Source organism: Tachypleus tridentatus, chromosome 7, assembly GCF_004210375.1.
Source record: "Tachypleus tridentatus isolate NWPU-2018 chromosome 7, ASM421037v1, whole genome shotgun sequence".
Lineage (NCBI taxonomy): Eukaryota > Metazoa > Arthropoda > Merostomata > Xiphosura > Limulidae > Tachypleus > Tachypleus tridentatus.
In genome coordinates this window covers 57422451-57440105 of record NC_134831.1, presented here as the reverse complement: position 1 = coordinate 57440105, position 17655 = coordinate 57422451, and the positions used below count along the sequence as shown (strand labels likewise).

The 17655-nt window shown below is 31.4% G+C and overlaps 1 protein-coding gene and 1 non-coding gene across 2 annotated transcripts in view; one reads left to right on the top strand and one right to left on the bottom strand.

The window, feature by feature from the left end:
- Window positions 1-5196: 5196 nt before the first annotated feature.
- LOC143258284 (U2 spliceosomal RNA) lies at window positions 5197-5381 on the bottom strand. The gene has a single exon (XR_013032253.1). It is a non-coding gene; the product is annotated as a U2 spliceosomal RNA (small nuclear RNA).
- Window positions 5382-10572: 5191 nt separating this feature from the next.
- MED23 (mediator complex subunit 23) overlaps window positions 10573-17655 on the top strand; it is a 106632-nt gene continuing 99549 nt past the window's right edge. Inside the window, 4 exon segments of the mRNA XM_076511876.1 lie at window positions 10573-10810; window positions 13749-13868; window positions 15947-16071; window positions 16563-16674. Coding sequence (XP_076367991.1) covers window positions 10757-10810; window positions 13749-13868; window positions 15947-16071; window positions 16563-16674 — 411 coding nt within the window. The 5' untranslated portion in view covers window positions 10573-10756.

Here is a 17655-nt window from a genome sequence, read left to right as displayed (position 1 = left end):
TTACTTACGATAACGTTTTAATATTTTCTCAGCAAGTTCTAGAAATAGGTTATTTTTTTCGAAACTCATCTAATTAGTGTTTTCTTTATTTATTATTTAACCTGTTATTCATTCGAGTTTCGTATCTTTACGTTATTCGGGATTTTGAAAGTAAATGTTTACTTTTTTTTGCATATACAATATAAAAAGAACCACCCATGCCATTGAAGTCAACAGCTTGGATCCAGTTACATACGTCCTACATGTTTGTGTTAAGTTTTATTAAAGTACCTTTTGTCTCTGTAAACGGTTTATGATAATGTAATGAAACATCTCTAAAATTGCATTAATATCATTAAGAGCCTGCCAACTGTTTGTCGAGTGACTTAGTACTACATCTGTCCATGTAGTTCAATTTTCACGTTGTCATAACACTAACGCTCATACTTTAACTTTATTATTGATTTTGCTTTTATTTCTTCGTTTCGTATTTCTTTATGTTTATTTGATGCAATAAAGTAACGACACGCCTTAGCAACGTCGAATATAGTGATAACTATTATTGGTGAATAGATGACAAAGACTAATATCAAATAATGACACGGTACTGTTTTTGACAATGACTATAGCCTGTAACCTGATCGCAAGGTTTCTCATTATTTCATATTCCGAAGTTTTTGTCACTTTTCGTTTATGCTGTTGTAAATAGGTTATTTTTTTCCACTTTAGTTAAAAATCAAAGTTTCGAGGATCGAGGCTTGTGGTGACTTCAACTTCTGTTGATAAAGAAACCATAAATATGAAAAAAGGAATTTTTGATGCTAAAAAAGTACCGTCAGTTTTCACTACCCTTACTCTGTACGATGATCTTCAACCACTATTCTTTCTTCTCCATATCATGGGAATCCAACCATACAGTCTTAGGGCTAACAGAAGAACTTGGAAGGCGACCATGTGGAATTTATGGAGTTTAATAATTTTGACATACGTTCATATTGTCATGTGTGTGGTTGGAGTTAGTACAGCTATGAGCATCAATTCAGATGATTTTTGGTTGGGTGTTAGGAACTTAGCTTTATGCTTTACGCTAGTGGTAACAACTGACGTGTGGCACCTTCGAAAGCAGTCATTCTGGGATTTTGTATGCAAGCTAAACGAGATTGCCTTAAATTTCAAAAGTAGGCCAACAAAGAAAGCAAAGATCGCTATAAAGTTATCTATTGCTGGAATGGTTACTGCAGTGATATTACGATGTGTCGTCGTTACAATAATTTCAGAAATGTTCATACCACTTACTGTTCAGGCGAATACCAGACTGTTTAAATTGTCTGTCGAAGACATTGGAAAAGTAGGCATAAGGGTAGGCTGCATGCTCGTAATGCTCTCGTCAGATTGTTTTATATGGGGAATGTTGATATCTTTTCAAGTTTTCTACGTTTTTCTAGCAAATGTCTTACATAAAGTTCAGAAAAATGTCAACGAGTACATCAGAGAAAAACTTAAGGACCCTTTCCTCACTCCAAATCTTCTCCTGAAATTAAGAATCAAACATCGAAAAATGATGGAATTAGTGGCAGACATGGATCATGTGTTTTCACCTATTGTGTTTGTGTGGTATGGATGGATGGTTCTTACTGTATGCGTTGAAGTCACATTTAAATGGATGGAAAAACCCATTAGTTTGGTGTTTTCTCTTGGCTTATATACAGTTTTAATTTTTGTCCTTATGCATGCTGTAATGGCTTTTCTATTGATATCGTTGTCAATATCAAACGTTAATATGCAAATAAACACCATTTTGTCTGATTTTCAAAGAAAAATCGAATTGAAACGAACAAACGACCTGCAGTTTGTATACCAGTACCACTCTTTTCTTCATCAGTTGACTGTACCAAACATAGAACTAACTGGTTGGAAGTTTTTCACCGTTAATCGAGCGTTTATGGTTACAGTCTGCAGTGCAGTTATGACGTATCTAATAGTTGTGATTCAGTTTCTGACTCTATCATGATTTACTCTGTTATTAGTAATAATATTTTTATTGTGATATTTTAAAATCAAATATACGTAATTTATAGCTATAAAATCGTACATAAACCTGTGGCAAATTTTACCTCAATTCACAACTAGTTAGTAATCGTATCACTGCTCTGCCGAATTCACAAACAAGCTTTTTTTATATTTCTGATGGCATGCATACGTACAATATATTCTAGATACACTGTGTACATCTGTATGCGTTTAATGAAACATTGGTTAGATTATAAGTGAGCATGACGAACCTATTTTCAAAGGATCTTTTACGATTGATCATTTCACTCAACTCTTAAGCTTTGTATTATTTTCCTCTTAGCGTGTATCCACATAGAAATTGAGATTTTAATTAAGTACTGATAGCTGTGAAAACAATTATATGAAATAAAAATGGATATTACCCTGTAACTAAACATTTATTAGAAACTGTCTGCACTGTTCCAGGATATTGTGTAAGGGGTGGCGGCACTGATTTCTATACTTATTACAATATAGAGATCAAAGGGTATTGCTTAGCCAGCTTATCCACTCCCCTCTGGATAACATTGCAAATATGAATGATTATATTTTAAAACAGTATCTATAGTATTATTTAGTTATTACTTTGTTTGATAAAACTTTACATAAAATTATCTGACTTTTATTTATATTTCTCATGTTTCATGTATTTTATGTTTGAACTTTAAAGTGCTTGAATACAGTAGTTATAAAAAGTAAGATTATACCATTTTGAATATTTTATTTTAATCTACTAATGTATTTTTCATCTCTAAAATGTTGTGGTTGTGATATTATCTGATGTAATATTACGTTGTTCGATGCCTTTATACGAGCACAACGATCAATAATAGTAAAAATTGCAACTTTTAAATTAGAGCACATATAATGAGTTTTGTAATTAGTTGGAGTGTGCTGTCATAATTTCATTTTTAGCACTGAAATATTTTGTCTTCAACAGTATAAAGAACATAACCCCCTCTTGTGTGAAATCTAAAGTTTTGTTTTTATACAATACTTTAGAAGCGGATTTCTCTGTTCAGAATTTACATTTTGCAAGACTAAACACCCATTGTAACTGTAGGTGCTGACGAAGTTAAACATCGTCTGGAAATAGTCGCAGAAATAAAGATTGTGGTAACAACTATTAAAGTATTTATGAGTACGAATATATTTTTGTGTAATTGTATTTCATTAAATGTTTTAAGGTGACTCACATAAACATGTACATAAAAACTTAATGGTTTATTCTGAATCGTGTCACGAGCATTTGCTGAAGAAATAAAGTATTTCCTAATAATGTACTAATATTGTTTTGATTTGTTTCGAATTTCGCGCAAAACTATACAAAGGCTATCTGCGCTAGCCGTCCCCAATTTAGCAGTGTAAGACTAGAGGTAAGGCAACTAGTCATCATCACCCACCGCCGACTCTTGGGCTACTCTTTTACCAGCGAATAGGGGGATTGACCGTCACATTATAACGCTCACACGGCTGAAAGGGCTAGCATGTTTGGTGTGACTGGGATTCGAACCCGCGGATTATGAGTCGAGTGCCTTAAGCACCTGGCCATGCCGGGTCAATGTTGTTATGACATAAGCTTTTATCTAGAGTTTCTAGATATTTGTATTGTTGTTTAGCAGCAAATAGAAATGCATTATAAAGACGGCTGGTATGGGTATTGAAATAATTAAAATAAAGTACAAAACAACATTCCGACTTTCTTAGGTCATTTTCAGGTAAACAAAGAAGATGAGGGTGAACTAAGAAGGTCGAAACATTGTTTCGACTGTATTTTAATTAAAGTTGTAATACCCATACTAGCCGTATTCAGAATACATTTTTACTTCACGTGGGTTTCTCGTCATCACGAGAAAATAGAACTAATTAAAAGTGATCTTAAATTCTCAAACTTTCTCTATAACCTATACAAACGAACTTACTCACTTCAATCTATTCTAACTCATTCGAGTATATGGTTCAAGTTGTTTTTAAAACTTTGAAAAATGTTTTAAAGATTGAGGGAACTCCATCACCTTACGTTAAACTTCTTTCCAGATAAAATATCGAAATTAAAGAAATAGACTCATAGTAGACCTTACTTATTGGGTAAACTGGGAAATGGCTCGAGGTCTCACAGATGAAAAGGTCCGCGATGCTATGCTTTATAATCTACTTCTGTGTTTTCTTATCATTATGAGACTACATATAGTGAATTCTTCCCGGGGTCACAGGCAGACTAAGACCGTCCATAAACAGTCTGTAACACGATACTGCACTTCCGCATGTGCTGCTACTTGTGATGTAATGTGGCGTAGTACACAGCAATTTAGTGGTCATGTGCTGTGAGTATGTTTGAAATAAATCTAACCACATATCTGTATCTTCCACATGAAGTCTATATGCAAAAGCATTTCTCTTTAATGTCAATTACCCATACATCATATTGTATAGAAAAGGTTTTCACAGATTGGATGACTTCACAAGGCTTGTGAGAAAAACCTGTGGCTCTCAGAAACTGTTGTTTTTCTTTTCTCAGTCATACTTCGTGAAATTAAGATTATCTTATAATGGGAATAAGAAGATATTAAAACTACATGGCAAGTGTGATACATACCGAATTGCTGGAAATAATTTTTAAGCATTGAGTTATATATTATTATTTAATAAGTTGAGTACTACCAACAGAATAACTTTCTAACTGTCATGCAGCTTCGGGAGAAAAGCCATGAGACGAGAAAGACGGAAGAAAAGACGAGAGTTGGACTTGGCTGTGGCTTGAACTTGAATGGAACGGCAAATTATAAGCCTGTGGGGTGTGTACAGGTGACGTCGGCTGCTTGAGTATCGGCTCAGTGGTCCTTGACTGGCTGCTAAGACCAAGGCTATGATAAAGTAACGAGTTCTTGTCTTTAAAAATGGCATGTAATACACCAATGATTTTTAAGATAAAAAGAAATTATCATAGTTAATAGTAATAAACTATACTGAAAGAGTATTCAACTTAGAACATAACATTGGATTTAATTTTAATGTTTACGTCACGTGCTAGGGCACTTGTTCTGGGCTGGGATCACAAGATCCAACAGTTCAAGGAGTACCCCCATTAAACCCACTTTTACGGCCAGAGACAATACTAATGTTATCATTACCCGATATTCCCAAATGGTCATTATTATGACCTAATATTGTAGGAGTTAATCCAGAGTACTCCATTACTGAGCCATTTCGTGATAGAGATGAAGCAATTTCTTAAAATGCTACCAACTTACAAAAATAAGTTTAATGTCAAGTCTCCCGATCAGATCCGTATCAGATATTAAATTGATAACAACAAATAAAGCACTATGATCTTCGCCGAAAGAAACTAATTGTTAATCTAAACACTGTTCAATCTTGTGGAATTAATCTGGATTCTGGAATAAGTGTTTTACAATAATTGGTTTCATCTCTGTTAGAAAAATAATTTTTATTCTTTGCTTATTTCTTTCATGTAGCGTGAATCCTAATTTTTCTAAAACTTGCTATATATTTAGGATAATTTTTCCTTACCTGTTTGTTTAAATCAGTTAGCTTGACGTTAGTTTTTCTATCAGTTTCAAGGTGTCGCCTTTATTTTACTTAAACACTTAAGTATATTTTTATTTTATTTCTTTCTTAACCGTTCATGAAACAAAATATCCTCTACACCTTTTTTTTTCTCAATAACACCTTGTGGCACAGCGGTGTGTCTACGGACTCAGGTCGGTAGAAATCAGGTTTTGATACCCGTGGTGGCAGAGCACATATAGCCCAGCGTGTATATTTGTGCTTAATTCCAACAAAACAAACTTAATAAAAATTATTTGTGTAAATTATTTTATTTCTTCACTGTATACGATCATGAAGTGCTTTAATAACAAAAAAATATTCATGAGAAACTCCATGGATTAACTACGAACACTGTTACCAGATCCTTCTAAGAATGTGAGATTGAAGAATCAAATATTTTGAAAGAGAGGTTTGGTGACGTGTTGGAGACGGAATGAAACAGATTACACCCAGTGTGAAGTTGAAACAAAAATAAACATTTTAATTTCCTACAAAATAATAACCGAGAGTGTGGTAATAAGCTATTACGATGTGGATAAGGAAAGAGTTAAAATAAAAAGAAAGATACATTAAGAAAATTCTACTTTAAAATAATAAAAACTTTCATGAGAAATAAGTTGGAGAATATTCATGTTAGTTTACTTAAAGAGTAACAAACAAACAGTCAGCAAAAGGACTGTTAAGGAAGATAAATATGTCACGCCTTCAACATAAAATCTTGACCCTTTCAATGTGTTGTATCAAAATAACGATGCTAAGTTTACCTTTTACTTTCTTTTTGTAGCTTATCAGTCAATAAAACGTGCAAAAGGCATCTGGAAACATCACTTCTCCACGTGTAGTCATAAAGTAGTCCCATTATATAGTAGAACATAAAGCAATACTTAGTTATTTGATGGGATTCTTTTATATTAGATTCAATGTTTTGCTACATATGGAGATCGAGAATACTGACATTTTGTTTTTTTTAAGCACACCTTTAAGGGATGCGACAACACGTATTTGTTGTAAATAGGGCAGTTGAGTTATTTGGAGACACTGGCCAAATGTGGAAAATTTTTAATGATAAATATTTGAATACTCAAGACAAATACATTGTTCATAGAAAAAAAAGTTGCTGCAAGTAAAAACAAAAACATGTAGGGTGACAAAGGATATAAGAGTTCAAATTAAAGAAAAGCATCAAAAATTTAATTGACTGATATGACAGGAGATTTAGGAGATTAAAATAAGATCAAGAAAGTTGGTCAAACGGAACATCAGTAAGGATGTGTGAAAGAAGTTGGCTGAAAATGTAAAGAATTTAATAGTAACGATTTCTTTAAATACATTAAGGACAAATAAAATATTAGGATGTGGGTAGGACCCTTGAGTGATGTGTAACGGATTTACAGATATACGTTTATTTTAATACCTACAGTTGTTTCTGTATACTTTTCTCTTTTTTGCATGTGACGTATATTCTTGACTGTGTATTGTGCAAGTCCCGCCTGTTCTCAAAATTTGTAGAGGATTCTTGAGAGTAAGAATCAACATCATTTGTTTTACAAAAACGCACAAATATTATTGAAATTTCTAGAAACTCGCGCGATTGGCATATAAAACCGACACGCTGCTAGGCAGAAGAATATTATTGGTTAGCTACAGTCAATGTGCTACAGGCCTCTAAAGCTACAACTGTGATTAACACTTGTTAAATTAACATAATATATCGGAGACTCGCCTGAAATAAATTATAATACGTAACATAATAGAGAAGGGCTTGTATCTGCTGGTTATCTAATGTTTGTTTTTTGAATTTCGCGCAAAGCTACACGAAGGCTATCTAGTCTAGCCGTCCCTAATTTTGCAGTGTAAGACTGGAGGGAAGGCAGCTAATCATCACCACCCACCGCCAACTCTTGGACTACTTTTTTACCAAACGAATAGTGGGATTGACCGTAAAACTATAACGCCCCTACGCCTGAAAGGGCGAGCATATTTGGTGTGACGAGATTATGAAATGACTGGATAATTAAATTCGGCTTTTTCAGTTTTTACTAAGTAATATTTAAGCAATATTCCTCACCTTGAACAGCTGATAGATCGAACAAGAAGACTACATTAATTTTGAACTGGTTAAGAAAAATCTGTGAAGTTTAAAAAAATAAAACTTCTTTGGCCAGATAATAAATAGCTCCTGTGGTTTTGAAGGAGGCTAAAGATTGGATATGTGAGCCTCTTACTACTTTTTTTTTTATTAGTCCTTGAACATTAGGCATACACCAGAGAATTGAAAATTAGCTAATGTTTTCCTCTTTTCAAGAGAGGTGATAAAAATTGTAATTACATACCATTAATTTTATATCAGTGGTGAGAAACGTTTTGGAAAGTCTGATAAAATATGCCTTGCAAAGTCATTTAACAAACTTTATAATTTTATTGGATAGTCAATATGGTTTCACCAAGAGAAAAATCTTGCTTTAAAAATCTCTTGACATTCTCTGAAAAGGTTACTGCTTATCTAGATGAGGGTAAGGGTGTAGATTTGATATATCGTTATTTTCAAAGAGCAGTTGACAAACTGCTACGTAAAAAGCTTGTTAAATATCTCTATAGCTGTAGGGAAGGATAACTAATTGGATAGAAGGGTAGGTGGATGGAGAAAATTTAGAAGGTCGTTATAAATGGAGCTAAATCAAACTGAGTTAATGTCACAAGTAGGAAATCTAAGGGTTCACTCTAAGAAGCTTTGCTTTTCTAATTTACTTCAATGACGTAGATGAAGGAATGGTCGATAAGTTATTTAAATATAAGGTTTTTGGTGTTGCTGGCTGTGAAGAGGATACGGATGCTTTAAAAGGTGATTTAACTTATTTAGTGAGTTGAGGAAATAAATGACAGATGGGTTTGATAATAATAAATAAAGATAATGCATATGAATTATCATCATTTGAATTATCAGTATATCTTGTGTTGGAATAGCCTAAACATTGTCATGAAAAAAGGAACCTTGGTGTAATGATTAATCAGTCTCTTAAGCCATCCATGCATTGTGATGTTGCTAGTTGTAGAGCAAATAAGAGTTCAGATTTTATCTACAGAAATAGTGAATACAAGTCTAAAGAGATTATAATTTCATTGCCTATGTCACTGGTTAGGCCACACTTTGAGTATTGTATTCAGTGTTGTGCTCCTTAACTTATGAAGGGCATTGATTCATTAGAAAGGATTCAAAGGAGGGTTACTAGGATGGTGCCTTGGATAAAATGTTTGTCATAAGAAGTGAGATTAAGATCTTTGAAACTGTTTTCTCGTGAAAAAAGAAGAGTTCGATAAGATCTGATTGAGGTACTTAAGATTGTAAAGGGAATTGATAGTGTTGATGCATCATCTTTTTTCATACTTAAAGGCAAGAATAGTGGGACTAGGAGGCAAAAATATAAATTTTGCCAGGGTACGGATCATCTTCAGCTAAGGCAATTTTATTTTTTCTAACAGGATGGTTGGCCTCTAAAATGGGTTGTCTTCGGATGTTGTGGAAGCAGTAATTAAGAAAATTTTTAAAAAAAGCTTTATAGCTGTGTGAATAATGAGAGTTGGCTTTAATATTTATTTTATATTTCTTTCTTTCATACTTTTAGTTTAGTTTGGAGGACAGGACAATCGAGATGGATCAATAAGTTTTTGTTGTGCCCAAACATAATGCTATATCATATGTTAAAAATTACTAGTATGTGACTTTAGCACATAACTTTCATAAAATAATATATATAACACATTCCAAATGAGAATTTAAAAAATATATACAATATCTGTTAACATGAATTTTACACTAAAGGAGATTGAGATATCTGGATACCATACATGTTACCCCCGCTAGTGCAGCGGTATGTCTTCGGATTTACAATGCTAAAATCAGGGGTTCGATTACCCTAGGTGGGCACAGCAGATAGCCCGATGTGGCTTTGCTGTAAGAAAACACAACACCATACATGTTTATTGTTTGATAGATTGTTTAGGCAGAGTATTTGTGATGAAACTTTGTAGAATGGATGCAAGTGCCTGTTGTGGGGACATAAATGTAGAAGACGACATTTCGAATGTCTTTCGCTTTTCGTCTTCATAAAGATATAACAAATTAACAACATTTTCAATGGAAATCACCTTTTGGTTCATCCCTCTATATATTCAAAGAAAGTGAGTTTTCTTATTGGTTTTAGTTGAAAACAACTCTATAAGTTATCTGCGTTTTTTTTTCTACCACGGTGAATTGAGACACGGATATTAGTCTCGTAAGTCCGTAAACTTACTGCTGACCTACTGGTAGACAAAAAGTAAGGATTTTGTCTTTGTTTTACTCATTGTATGTTTCGAAACCCTATATTCAGCAATACAAGCTCTCCGACTTATTGCTAAGCCAGGAGAGTGAAATAAATGATATTGTTACACAACAATGCTTTACACATATTTTTTCTGTAATTATTAGTGAAATCTGCAAAAATAAAATGTATGCATATATTTTTAAATACATAAACAATGCAATGCTAAACAAATATAATGATGGCTATGAAAAACAAATAATTATTTATCACGAAATATAAATTTAGGCTTCTGCGAGAGTAGATGGGTATGAAAAACAAATAATTATTTATCACGAAATATAAATTTAGGCTTCTGCGAGAGTAAATGGCTATGAAAAACAAATAATTATTTATCACGAAATATAAATTTAGGCTTCTGCGAGAGTAGATGGTATGAAAAACAAATAATTATTTATCACGAAATATAAATTTAGGCTTCTGCGAGAGTAGATGGGTATGAAAAACAAATAATTATTTATCACGAAATATAAATTTAGGCTTCTGCGAGAGATGGCTATGAAAACAAATAATTATTTATCACGAAATATAAATTTAGGCTTCTGCGAGAGTAGATGGCTATGAAAAACAAATAATTATTTATCACGAAATATAAATTTAGGCTTCTGTGAGAGTAGATGGCAGTAGTATACAGTAGGCGAAAAGATTGGTTTAGTTGTGGTAGATTAATAATAACATTGGTGAGGAATTTAGTATTAAATGTTTAATATGGGAAATTAAAGAAAGTATTTAAGTAGAAACATATTGTAAATAATATAATAATAATTACACGTTTTAAATGCTTGGTTATCGTGATGACATCAGAAAATACAGAAAAACTGGTTAACCGCTATGTTGATTCGGTTTTGGTAAGTTCTATCGAAGTGCTTTATTTATAAATTTTAGTTCAACAATTATTCTTGGCCTGTTGCTGAAAGCTGCGATTTTCAGTGAATATTTTGTTACCAGTATGAGTCTATTTGAAAGTGGAGATTCAGTCATTTAAAATATGTAAGCAAAATGAAGACCATGTTAGTTAGGTCACAGTGTATACTACTCACAAGTAATCACCTAATGGAATTAATATTATTAAACTATTGTAACTTGTAGCTTCAGTTGTAAATTTCGGCCTCCACCAGTGCCGATCATATCTCACTTTACAAGTCAGTCACCCATTTTTCATTTTGGAAAATCAACTGTAGTGGAAAATAAAAGATAGTTATAATGCTTACTTTTGTCCCAAGCGTGTTGTAAAAGGACACATTTGAGGGACCAAACAGCCTTTATGTTTTGTACATATTATGCTAATTTGATACAAACACACGAAATTCACTACCAGTAGTACACACAAAATTGATATTGAAAAAAATTAATAAAAACTTGAAGCACAGTCTCCACTCTTCAATAATTGACATCAAAATTGTGCTTATGTTAATTGCAAAATTAAAGTTTATAATGATATTATTGCTTTTAAAGAGTTATTGGATGTTATATTTCAAAGGAATATTTATTGTGAAGTGAACATTATTGAAGATCTCATAGAAAAGACTGCAAAACTACCTATAACAGTATTTTGACCCTTACTAGATATATCTTAAAGTCAAGAAGATACTTAGCAAAGGGAGTACTTTCAAAAAGCATTTGAAAAGCTGATTTAATTAATGATTCTCACAATGGCCTTAGATTTTTGTTTGCTCTACAAAATTAAATTTTTTTGGTAGATCTTCCATCTTCTTTATTTTGGTTTTTAAAAATAGCTTTTGACAAAATGATTCTTAAAAGATTGGTTTGCAAGCTGGATGTTTATAAAATTAAGAATTGAACATTTATTTTGAATATGGTAGAATGCAAGGACTTGTGATGATTTGGTATTTTCTAATATAAAAGGATATGAATGTAAGAAAGTTACTCAGCAGGGTAAATATTTTTCTAAATAAGTGTAGAGAAGATACAGAAAAGGTTTCAAAATTTAAAATGAATGTTTGGTTATGGAAAAAGAGGAAAAAAAAGCAAAAATTCTGAATAAAATGAAGAAAAAAATGAAAGAAAAGCAAAGAAATGGAAAAAGAAAATGTGACAAAAAAAGACTGATTAACAGACAAGTTTTGTTGCTTAAACAGTCACTGTGATGCTGTTGTCAGTTGGTCAAACAAAGTGAAAAATTAGTTTTAGGAGCCTTGCTATTGGGTATAGAAAAAAATTCAGTGGTTTGTTTTAGGATCTTTGTTGTTTATTATTTATTGCAGCAACGTACAACTAATTTTGCTCTGTATATTTAGAGATATAAGGAACAGTAAATTTTGTTTTTCAACAGTTTGGAACATATAACCAAACAAAGGTTTGAATCTTTGATGATACTAATTTGCATACTTTACTTATGACATTACCATAACTACTAGTTTCCAGTTTTTCATATAATGTGGAATTACTATATCATACTAATTTGCATACTTTACTTATGACATTACCATAACTACTAGTTTCCAGTTTTTCATATAATGTGGAATTACTATTCAAATACTGTAATATATTGTTTGTTTACAAGAGAAAAAAAATCTGACACTGTGTTAATGCTACCTGTGATACCTTTGAATGTTTAGAACTATCTATAAGATCCTGGTTAATGAACAATCCTTTGATTGCAGGCTGATTTTCTTATTCAAAAAGATCTTTATGGTCTTAATAACAGGCTCACAATGTAGAAAATCAGTATGAAAAAATGTCTGATTTTGCACTTCAAGGATGGAGCTTTATGAAAGGCTTAAGTTATGTGTGAAAGTTCTAGTGTTGTTAAAAGAAACATTCAAAATTTTTATTCTTTTCCTTCTGCAGTCATGAATAGCTGCTTGACCTGAAACAGAAGAATAAAAATATCAAATTTTTAGTTTTTGAACTTCAAAACATCTTACCTTTTCCCATGAGTATTTTAAAACAGTAACCTTTCAAGAGTGTCTTCCAGTTTGGGTAATCATGTGACACCATATTATAAGATACCAAGTAGCAATACCTTTGAAAGAATGAAAATGCTTTACATGTAGTATGTATGGTATATAGGAGAAATGTTAACAAATCAGTAACATATGATACATAAAAGATAGAATATTTTATCCAAACGTCACAGTGCTATTCGTAAATCAAGAAAGGAAGTGTGTGTATGTATATATATAGCATTCAAGTTTTTCTCATTTCTTGGATTGTCAATTTAAAAATCAAGGTAAGTTATTCACTAGTTTGTCTTCATCCCAGAGGAAACATTTATTGGTTGAAAAAATTGTTTATATAGTACATACAGATTTGTAACTCTTGTGGTAAACCAATAACTTCCACATTTTTGCTTGAAGTGTCATGAGAATTTCACCAAGCAAAAAATAATAGAGTAAAAAATTGACATTCTTGTATGAATCTTTTCATTATTCAAAAACTGATTTATTTTACTATATTATTCCCAAGAGAAATACCCAAGAGTTTAATGTCATTAGCAAGCTCCACTAATTTTAACTATATCCCTTCCAATATCATGCATGCAAATAAAGTAAAGTAAAGGCCCAAGTTGTATACACTTTGTTTTTCCTCTACCTCTTGTTTCTATATACTTTTGAAGTAAGTCATTTAAATCTGTTAGAAGTTATCTTTCCAATGGAAAAAATAAATAAACAGGAAAGATTTTAAAATATGAATAGGTTTTTTTATTTTGTAAAATTTAGCTTTGACTTATTCTTAACTATAATGTACTTATATTTGTAGAATAGTTAATCTAATGTGGTTGTTATAATTAAAAGGAATATTTTTGTTTTATACTGAAACCAGCAATCTGAAAGTCTTGAAGAAGCATTCAATTCATTTATCATCCACTCTGCTGGTCAGGAAAAATGGAAGATGAAAGCATATGAAGATGGGTTGAAGAACTTGTTTTCTAATTTACCTCATGTATGTTACTAAATCATTAAACTAGGTACACCTCAAGGTATTCACAGTACTATGCTTTAATATATTTATGCTTATGTGAAGTTATAAAAAAGTGGTTTTCTGTGTTGAAAAAATTAGGATTTCTATTGTATGTAAACACTGGCTAAGGGACATGCAAGTTTTCTGCAAATTACTTATTTCTTGTAGTTATAGTAAGATACATTTATACTCTATGTGCATGCCAATTTAAAAAAATCAAATTCTAATAACTTTAACATAGATGCAGTTATTATTCTTTACAGCTGGTATATAAAATATAAATAATAAGGATGATCTTAACACAGATGTTTTTTTCTAAATGAAATATCTTTCCAAATTGAACATATTTAAATGTTTCCAAATTGATTTGAGAAAATATGTTATTTTGTTATTGCATATATGTAGCAATGGCAATAAAGTAAAAACATGTATGAAGCATCCTGAGTAACAAAACACTGTCAAAAACATAATTTTTGATAACATATGTAATAAGTTAAATATATAGGTGTGTTTGGCTGAGGATTCTTGTACAACATGTCCATGGCTTGTTAGTGAGAAATTGAACAGTAAATGAACAGCATTCACCATTTGTTTTTAAAATAATGTAAGTGCTCAAAACAAGTTAAATGTATGTACAAAAAGTGTTTATGCTATATATATATATATATATATATATATATATATATATCATAGTTGTATATTAAATCTTATGCAGTTCTCTTCTTATCAAAAGTCCACTTAGGCCAATTTAATTGCTTTAGAATTTCAGTTGACAAGCCAAACAGTTTTTCTCTGATTTTATTTTAAACACTATCAGTGTATAAGTTACTTATTCCTTTTCTTCTCTCTCTATTTTTTTTCTTTTATCACATTGGTATTGGTTTATATTTCATTTATGTTGCCTTGTGAGTTACAGCAGTTGTATCTTGAACTTCTGGTACTCATCTGTTTTTTCATATTTAGGTCTGCGTTCAATAAACGTCCACTTTTCCCACATAGACCTATTTCAAATAATTGTCTCATTTTTGTCAGAGTTCACAAAAGCAGTTTTAATTGCCTCTTGGATGAAACAAACTATTCTTTAAAATGTTTGAACATTGTTAATCTCATTTTTAACATATCATTCGTTAGGCTGTTCACTTCTATGTTGGTTAACTTTGTTTTCTAACTATTCTCTGACTGAAACTCTTTTTCACTGAGATTTCTTTTGGCTTTCTTCAAACTATCTGGTCTCTTGTCTTGTTGCCACTATTTATATGTCTAACTGAAACATTCTAGAAATCTCTTTAGTCTCGACATCAATTGCTTACAAACACAACTTCCAACAATTGTCTGTTTTTAACTGTCTTATTTTAAAAAAACACTAAACATTCATGAAATATACCTCACAAAATAATTAATACTCTCTATACTACACAGTCTTTTATATATATAGACACAATCTTTGGAAGCTGGATATACTAGTTGAATATTCTCAAAAAGAAATGCATGCTGACCTCTGGCATATTGCATAATAGATATACTAGTAACTCTTACCAGCTGTAATATTGCACTACTCCTACTAACATTATGCCACACTCTGTTTAACAGGAATTTTGTGGTTTTTTTGGCATAAATAAAACCAAAATTAATTTCTTGTTCTTTTTTCTAAACTTAGTAAACTATTTAAGATTGAGCTCAGCATACATACTAAACTATGGAAGTCATAATGAATCACTTCAAATATAATAGCAAATAACACATTTGGACAGACCAGGTCAAACATGATTTATGGAAAACGAGACTACAGGAGCTTTAGTAATACAAAAGGGGAGAAAAACAACTAAAGAGTACAAAGTTTAGTACATTTTTAAAAATAACATACATAATTGTAATGTAGAAACTGTCTATAAACATCATTGCTATGTTCATATGGCATTCAGCAACTTCATCAAAGAATATCTTAACCTCATAATAATATTGAATACTTCTGAACTTTTTTTTTGCTATTATTAATATGTAACAGGTTTGTTATGCTTTGTGTAAAATGTATTTATACTACAAATTTATTATTCTTGCAGGATTCGATTGAATCAGCAGTGAAACAGTATGTTAAAGATGTATCTGAACTAAGCAGTCAGAGACAGGCCACTCTTCTTCTTTCTATGCTTGAATTTGGTGTATCATCTAATCTTCTTTCCCCAAAGTAAGAATTAATTTTATTTTTAAAGTTGCCAAAACTGAGTAAATGTATTAAGTTGTGTCAGTGATAACATTTGAATTATGAAATTAAAGAGATCAGAGCTGGGCAATTAGTAGAATTTGCTTATCATTTAAAAAATACCATTATTCTTCAGTAAGATGGCTTAAAAAACAACTTACACAGTTAAAAATCAGGTTTCATACTTGGAATAAGAAGAGCATAGACAGTTCACTATATAGTTTTCTGTCTAACAAAAAAACATGATTGCAGTCATTTGAGTACTGGAAAGTTGGAACAATTGCAAACACTAATTTTGATTGGCTGATTATTTGTATGACATTAATTCATTTAATCATAATTTCAGCTAATCAGTTATAAACTAGTTAATCAGTTAATTGCTCAAATCTAGCAACTACTATGCATATATATTATTTGGATTATGGTGATAAATGTAACATATATATATATATTTTTTTTTCTTCTCTCTTTTACATACTTGTCTGTGAGACACTGCTTACGTGTGAAAAACTCCAGTACCAAAATGAACATTTCTGGCTACAGACTTTTCAGTTGGTGAGAAGAATTATCTCTGGAGTTGATTATAAGGTATAAAATTCCCAAAATAGGTATAATATGATAAATAAATGTTTATGTAAATGTAAAATTAATACAAAAATTGTGAAATTTTGTTTTGTGTTGGAGGTGATACTCAGGTGTAAGAATCTCGGTGGTATTAATTATTCTTTTACTGGCATTTCCTCAAACATTTTATTCATCCAGCATTTATGCTAATTTTATATATTCTATGAGTAATTTTGTACTAATACTTAGTTACATTTCAGCATTAAAATTGAGTGAATGATTGAAGGCTTAAATGTTGTTGTTGTTTATTATTAAACACAAAACTTCCCTGTGTGCTATCTGTACTCTACCCACCAAGGATATCAAAGCCCACTTTCTAGCAAGATAAGTCTGCAGACATACATTGCACTACAAGGGGTAAAGCTTAAATGAAAAAATGGTAAACAAGAAATATTTGGCTCCTTTTGGAACTCAATTAATGCAGAATTGTCAAGGGAGTTTAAATAGCATTACTGTATCTGTTTGTTTTAGCTAACTATCTAACTGATTTTCTCTAAAATATTAATGTATTAAAAACTCTAAATCACTATAAGACATTGAAAACTGATCTGTTGAGCACTAGCATTAATTAAAAATGCAAAATAATTGAGTGAATTTGGCTAAAATTGCTTATACAACATAACAAAGAATGGAAGTTTGGTTTACCTTCAAATTTACAATGTTTTGAGTTCTTGAAAACTTAGTATAATTATTTATAACTGTATTTGAAATGCCAGATATTCAGTCAAAACAATTTATGAATTCTAATATGGTACTTACTTTTCTCATGAGATTAGTTATTCTTGTTCAGTGGTGCCCTCTATATGTGAACTTTTCTTATGTCTGCCACAAACCTTACACTCTACTTGTTGGAATTACTGTATTCTAACACGTTTCTAATGTAAATCATTATGCAACATCTCTTAACCAATGGTAGCACTCTCCTGCAAAACCTTCACATCTCAT